Source organism: Pteropus vampyrus, unplaced genomic scaffold (genome assembly GCF_000151845.1).
Source record: "Pteropus vampyrus isolate Shadow unplaced genomic scaffold, Pvam_2.0 Scaffold212, whole genome shotgun sequence".
Lineage (NCBI taxonomy): Eukaryota > Metazoa > Chordata > Mammalia > Chiroptera > Pteropodidae > Pteropus > Pteropus vampyrus.
The window spans coordinates 407463-414751 of record NW_011888993.1 but is presented as its reverse complement, the minus strand read 5'-3'; the positions used below and the strand labels follow the sequence as shown (position 1 = coordinate 414751).

The window sequence follows — 7289 nt, the reverse complement described above, 5'->3', positions numbered from 1 at the left end:
TTGTGGCCTCGACAAAGGAGCGGATCACGCGCCCCGGGACTTCCGTGGCGCTCTGCGGCCGCCCCTCGCCGACCTGCGCGCGGCGCTTCTGGAATCTTCGGGCGGGGGCGGGGCGCTCACCTCTCGCTGCTGCGGCCGCCGCGGCTGTGCAGACTGAGAAGCGGCATGGTGCGGTTGGCGTGGACGGTGGCGCTGGGTTTATTCCCCTCCTTCTCTCTGGCGAAACAGTGGCTGTTGAGGATCCGCTGCAGGGAGGATTTCACCATCCGGCCGCTGGGGTCCGAAACCAGGAAAACCTCCGCTGCGCTTCTCCGCGCCGCCGCCGCTGCTCGCCGTTCGCAAAATGGCGCCGCCGTCGCCGCCCGCTTTTATAGGCGCCGCACCCAGGCCACGCCCCCCGCGCCGTCGGGAACGCGGCCGCAGGAGGGGGCGAGGCCGCCGGGAAACCAGATGCGCCCGCCCCCTTCGGCGTATGATTGGCGGACGGCGAGGGGATGGGCGAAACCACTCCGAGGATTGGGCGAGACCCTTAGGGTCCCGCCCCTCGAGCAGACGTCCGTTTGCAGGCGCGCGGAGGGGGCGGGGTCTCCGTGGCGCCGAGAACGCGCGCGCCGGGCCCGCGTCCCCCGCCCCCACAACCGGGCCTGGGGGCGGGGGCGCCATGCTGGGTCAGGTTCCGGGGGTCTCGCGGTGGCCTGGTCTCCACCGTGGTCCCTGTCGCCCTCGCTAGGGTTCCTTCCCCCAGCGAGGCCCCTCCCCAGCGGCTCGAGGTGACAAGGCCCTAGGTATTTGGGGGAAGGGGTCCCAGCGCCCCCCTCAATAGGACAAAATTATATTCAGTAATAACCTCCTAATGATCGGTGACAATGATGGTTTTCTGGATACGATCTTTCACGTTTTAAAACAACTTACAATTAAAAGAGAACTTTCAATGTTAAAAAAAAATATTCAAATTTAGTAAAATATTTTGTCTAGTGTTTGGACTTAAAAATATTACTCCTTGCAGATAAACTCAGATATTTCGTGTGTGAACTAAATTTTTTCCCAAGCGAAACTATCATATCTGACCAGTTAAATTCAGAAACATTTCTCATAAGAACTAAATTTTTGCTCTTACCAAGCAAAAATGTCATTCTTTACAGGTCCCACTTTGTTTCATGGTTTTACGTTTTTAGGCACAAATGGAAACTCGAAACGTTACATGGGATTGACGCAACTCCTGTGTTTCTTTGTCTTTACAATCCCTGCCGCTCGTTTTTATCTCACTTTAATTCCCGATCTAATGTGTCCATTTGGGTTAGAGACACAAACTTTCCGCAAAGGGACCTTGAATGATGACAAAACGGATAGAAATATACTCTGCAAAGCATGTGTCTGAGTCCCCGTGTGTCTCCCACATTTCCTTCCCTGTAGAACGCAGTACTTATACGATGTAAGTAATAAAAATGTTTAGTTGATGGTAATAAAAATGTCTGATGCATGATAACATACATTATTTAAACTCAACAAAAACTGGAACAATTGCAGATAATGGGCCAACCAAAGAATTTCCCAGGGAAAGAATCTTGAATCGATGACATTGCTTAGAATTGCAGCTCAGGGTCTCATGGCGAAAACTAAAGCAGATGCACTTTTAGTTAACTATAGTTTTCAATGCTTCTATAGAGGCCTGGGATTTATTGGGAGGGCTCGCTCCTGCCCACCTCGCTGTAGGGTGCTTAAGTGTCCTCTATTATTCGTAGGATTAGCCTCTTTGCTATTATTTAATTTATAATTTTTGAGGCTGAAAGAGACTCTGGTTTGGAAATCTGTTTTTTCCTCTCAGTAACTTTCCAGTATCTTACCCGGAACAGCGATTTCGGGCCAAGAGTCCAGAATCCAGACCTGCCAATGGCCGGCTTCTGGTCACTGGGTCACCCTGTGCTTACCCTCCACGGGTGAGGCCAGACAGTGACTCATGTTACAACCCACCCCCAGCACAGTGGGCTGGAGACTGTAGCCTTGCAGCCCACGCGGAACTGGCCTAGTGGGCTGTCTTCGAGAACTTGCGTGCTGGGCCAGCATCAGGGGGATGGAACTTAGGCTACACCCAGGCCTCTTCAGTTTGGGGGAGCCAGCAGAAGCCTCAGGACGTGACACTGGGTGGGGGAGGGGTCTTGCTTCAGTGGAAGGCCATGTGCTGTTTCTGGCCGAAGTACGCTTTAATTTGCAATTGCTGTGGGTGGAAGGGGGGAAAATATAGCCTTTGGGTGAAAAATAAAATGAAGCGGCTTGCAGGAAAGCGGGGCGGAGGAGAAATGGGGTGTGTGTGGGGGCGGGGCATGTCAGGGAAAGTCACCTAAGGGGATCAGGGTGTCTGAGGGCCCCCAGCTCTGGCAGGGAGCTGTGTCGTGTCTCCCTCATGGCGAGGGGGGTGCTCTCGTTTGGGGCAGCTTTCCGCCAGCTGCCAGGGTGGCAGGGGTGACCAGGCTGTGGCACAGGGAATGTGGTTATCTGCTCTGCTCCCTGCGTGCGGTGCTGGGATGTGCAGAGGGCGGTAGAGACCGAGGCGCCTGCTGCTCCCCGGGACTGCCGACCCCGAAGCCAGACCAGAGGCCCCTCCTGGATGTTGCCTGGGGCCGAAAGGCTTGCTGGACCTCGGTTATGGTCACGGAGCATACAGTGTTGGGTCGCTGAGGCAGAAGTGAAGCCCCACTGTCCACGTGAGGGCCGGTCATTCTCTTGGGGCATCCTGGCCACTGTGGGGGGCCGAGCAGCATCCTTGGCCCCACTCACTTGACGGCAGGAGCACCCGCAGTCGAGACAACCACAGATATCACCAGACACCACCCAGTGTCCCCCAAGTGTCACTTTTCTCCTTCCTCTGTCTAATCCGGGGATCCCTACAAATGCTGACCCAGCGAGAGAGGCCACTCCACGCTCAGCAGACCATGGTGGGGAAAGGCTCAAGACCAGCACAGCGGCCCTAGGCAGCCTGCCCTGGCGCGCTTGCTGGGGACGGAGAGAGAAATCAGACGATGGAAGACGCCTTGCTAGGAGGGGGCAGGCTGCACCAGGGAGGGCTTCCTGGAGGTGGTGAACGCTGAGCTGTTGGGAAGGGACAGTGGAGAGCGTGGGAAGGGCACGTTGAGGATGGAAGCTGGTGTCCTGCTGAAATCAGCACGGCCAGGTTAGGTATCTGGACATGGGGATGGGTCAGGGAGGCCGAGGGTCTCACTATATGATTTTAAAAAAAGGACTCGCAACACATAGTTGGCTGAATAATAGCCCCCAATGATGTCTCATCCCTAATTCGTGGGACCTGTGGACATGTCACCTCACCAGGTGGCAAAGGGGGCGCTGCAGATGGGACTGAGTCAAGGTCCCTGAGAGGGGACAACCCTGGGTTCCCCGAGGCCCAGCGTTCTCACAGGGTCCTCATGAGAGGGAGGTGGGAGGCTCAGAGTCAGGGAAACCAACAGAGGAGGCCGTGTCACCGGCTGTGACTGTGATGAAGGGGAAGGAGCCCCAAGCCAGGGATGTGGCGCCTCCGAAGCTGGCAGAGGCCAGCAGAGGCCGGAGATGGTTCTCCCAGGAGCCTCGGGACTGCCAGGCCCTCCCCCTCCTGGGCGTAGCCCGCGAGGCCCGTGTGGGACCCCCGAACCCAGGACTAGGGTTGAGAAATGTGTTGTTTTAAGCCACTGAGTCATTGGCGACTTGTTCCAGCAACTCCAAGAGACTCATACATGGGGTGATGGGAATATGTCACTGGATGGGTGACATTCGTTGTGTGTGCGTTTGACAAAACCCATCCAACAGTGCAGTCAAGACTTTACATTTCAGTTCATGAAAATTACGCATAAACACAAAGCCACAGGTGGGCGCTGACTGTCCACTAAGGTCCTTCCCCGCCTGCAACCGACTTCGGAATGAAATTTAAAAGGTGAGAGGTAGGCGGACGCAGCCCCAGACAGCGGGATGGAGCCCGAGTTGGACCCCAGTGAACCCAGGATACTCCTTCCCGCGGCATTTAGGCGGCAGGTATGTGGGCCTTCACTGTGAAACTCCCTCCCCTTCTCCGTACGTTTGAAAGTTTTTGGAATATAATGCTGAAAAGTTAAAAAAAAAAAAAGGATCTAGCCTCTTACCACAGTCATTGCCATTTTCAAGCCTGGCCACTTCTGCTAATGTTATTCTTGGGAACAAAAACTCTTGAACCAGCAGCAAGGAGAAGGAGAAGCCAACAAGAACATGTGTCAAACAGCCCACGGCAGAACCGGGCCCAGGGAGGGCTTCCAGCCCTGCAATTAGGCTACAAATCCACGGGCACATCTGCCGGCGGGTGATAACATGCCAGTGGCCTTGTGACAGTTCCTTGAAGACACACAGGCCCCAAGGATGTGAGGGTGTGGCCGGATAAACAGGGCTTATCTCAAACCCGAGGCCGTTTTGTTTTTTTTTTACTCGATTTATATATTTTTTTATCTTTTATGCTTCTCGATAGACTTTTCAATACTTTGTGATAGTTCAAATATTTTTGCAAAGGTTTCGTTACAGAAAAAGGGGAAGAGACGTAGGCTGGGGCTGAGCACAGCTGCCCTGCCATCCACTTCCTGCCTCACGTTGCTCACGCCTCTGTTTTCACCAAGTTTTATGTTCGTTTCTACAGCATTTTCGTTGCTAAATGTAAGAGTAATGGATGCTCTTCGAGGAAACTCAATGGATGTGGGTGTGTCCTCACCAGATCTTTTCTCTGTGTGTATTTTTTAATACCTGTGGTTAGACTCCGTGTGTGTATGTGAATAGCCAGACACACGGGGCCACACGGTGTGTGCTTCCATTTACGTGACGTGTCCAGAACAGGCACGTCCACAGACAGGAAGTGGGTGAGTGGATGTCAGGGGCTGGGGTGGGGGTGAGGTTTGGGAGCGACTGCTAAGGAGGACTGGGCTTCCTTTGGGGCGATGGAATGTTTTGGAGTTCGGCGGCGGATGATGGCGGCACAATCGTGTGAATGTCCCAAACACGATTAAATTGCAGACTTGAAAAGAGTGAATTGTACGATGTGTGAAACATATCTCGATACAGAGGGTTGTTTTTTATTTTTTTCTCAATGATAAAATAATTTCCCATATCTCCGGGTGAGGCTCAGCGGCTGTGTGAGGATCCACTAAACAAGAGTACGCCAGTGACCAGGTGGCAGGACACTAAAGTAGCCTGCAGTTATCGAGTGCTTGTTTAATAGGCATTCACTCAGTTCGAACTCCCCGCCCCTCTGGGAGACAGTGACCTCGCTTTCCAGACCAGGAAAGCGAGGCTTCTCAGCTGGTGCCTCCCCTGACCCCGACAGGGCCGGTGTTCCCCAAAGTAGCCTCTTCCTCCAGGGAGCCCTCCGCGAGGCCCCTGGCCAAATCCACGAGAGAAGGCAAAGGGGATGCCTCTTTGTGCTGCTGTCACCCCCGGACCCCCTTTTTCTGAGCCTCAGACGGGAAATAATGCTCCCAGGCTCACTGTGGCCGGCCTGACAGCGGCCCTGCTGACGTGGGGGCGGTCGCCCCTCTGCCAATGCCTGGTCCTGCTGGCAAGGGGCCGGTGGGGGGGGGGGCGGGGAATGCCCCAGCTGTGCCCGGCCCTCCTCCCCTCCCGCTCCAGCCACTGAGTTGATTGGCCCACCCCGCTGCCTCCGGCCACCTGCTGCTGTCTGTCCAGGGGCCACCGTCCATCCCGTCCGCCAGGCCCAGCAAGGCGGCTGTGGAGTAAGTGGGGCGGGGGGGAGGCCTGGGCAGAGGTGGGGGTCCCTAGGGTCTGGAAAGGGCATGTCTGAGGTCCCTGGGGCCCCTGACTCCTGTGGCTGTCCCCACACACCTAGGGGTGGGTACCCCCTGCCCTTTGGGCCTCACCCCCACTGCCCTGCTCCAGCCTCGGAGAAGGGTCGCCTTTCTGCTCATGGATGGGACACGCTAACGCCGGCAGCCAGAGGCACTGGGGACCCCCAAAAGCGGGGCTTTGGGAAGCCAACAGACTCGAGTTTGACCTCAAGCTCCGTGACCTCTGGCCAATGCCTTTGTTCCTGGCCTCCGTTTCATCCTCTGGCCTGTGGGGACAAGAGGCAGTGAGAGGGGACAAGGACCCGGTGCTGGGACTGCAAGGCCTGTAGGAGCCCCTCCCCCGCCCCTGGCCTGTGGTGGCTGGGTGAGGCTGGTCCTGGCTGCTGGGGCTCCAGCTCCTAGACTGCGGGGCTCGTGGGGGACCAGGTGCCAGCAGCCACAAGGGAGAATGGTCCACGGAGGGACCCCAGGAGGGCAAAGGCCTGGGAGGGGCTGGGCCGCATGCTGGCCTGTCCCTCGGGCCCTGGGCACTGGATAAAAATAGTCCCTGGTCTCAGAGAACATGAGCTGAGCCGGGGGCCTGGGTTCTGGTTTGGGCTCCTTGCTCATCTCTGTGTGACTTGGCGGCGCGGGTGGGGAGGTCTCGAGCCCTTTCTGGGCCATAGCAGCCTCCACTGTGTGCTCAGGAATGCTGGGGCCCCCGAGGGGCTGGGCGATGGGGACAGGTCCCAAGGCAGGCCTGAGGGGTAAGGGAGGGTGCCCGGGCCATACTCCGTGTGAGTCGGAATCCGCCGAGTGAAGGAACTCCACGCAGAGGGGCATTTAAGGGCTCGGGGAGGCAGGGCTGGGTAACTCATGTCCACAGAGCCCCCAGGTTAGGTCTAGGCCCACGGCAGGAGCTTGGTAAATGTAAGACACCTCTTCCCCACGCCAGCCCCACGGCCCGAGTCTGGACCCGCTGCTTCTCAGACATCTCCATGACGACCAGGGCCCTGGAGGAGCTGGATGGAGGCCTGGGCAGCTGCCAACCGGGTGAGGAACCCCTTGCATGGGCTGACCCCTGCCCAGGCCGGCCCCGGGAGGACAGGTCTCGAGGTGCCCACAGGGGTGCTGGTGGGACGCAGCCCCCGCCCCCACACTCCTCGTTGAGCCAGGCGGCTCACCTCCAGACACCAGAGCTTGAACTCCTACATGGCTTAAACTGCTGTCCACGTGTCCTACCTGAGGCTCACTGGTGCCTCAGGGGTCTGTCAGGAGCCCAGAAAACGGAGGAGCTGGACCCTACGGGTTGGAGTTTGATCCCAGCCCTCCAGGGAAGTGCTGGGAGCCTTCGGGGAAAGCTGCCTCTGAGCCCGTCTGCTTTCCAAGCTGTACAGTAGGAACAGACACCACCTGCCCTCAGCAGAGCCTGGTGGAGGGTGGGATTGACCTTGAGTCTCTCTCTTTTCCAACCAACAGTGACACCCAGGCTGGCCGACTCCA

At 57.1% G+C, this 7289-nt stretch overlaps 2 protein-coding genes across 2 annotated transcripts in view; one reads left to right on the top strand and one right to left on the bottom strand.

Annotated features, from left to right (window-relative positions):
- The window catches only part of OAZ1 (ornithine decarboxylase antizyme 1), a 3705-nt gene extending 3342 nt beyond the window's left edge, over window positions 1-363 (bottom strand). Inside the window, 1 exon segment of the mRNA XM_011372634.2 lies at window positions 121-363. Within this exon segment, the coding sequence (XP_011370936.1) occupies window positions 121-266 (146 nt within the window). The 5' untranslated portion in view covers window positions 267-363.
- A 6421-nt stretch (window positions 364-6784) lies between these two features.
- JSRP1 (junctional sarcoplasmic reticulum protein 1) overlaps window positions 6785-7289 on the top strand; it is a 2757-nt gene continuing 2252 nt past the window's right edge. Inside the window, exon 1 of the mRNA XM_023538110.1 lies at window positions 6785-6839. Coding sequence (XP_023393878.1) covers window positions 6785-6839 — 55 coding nt within the window. The remainder of the gene's footprint in view (window positions 6840-7289) is intronic.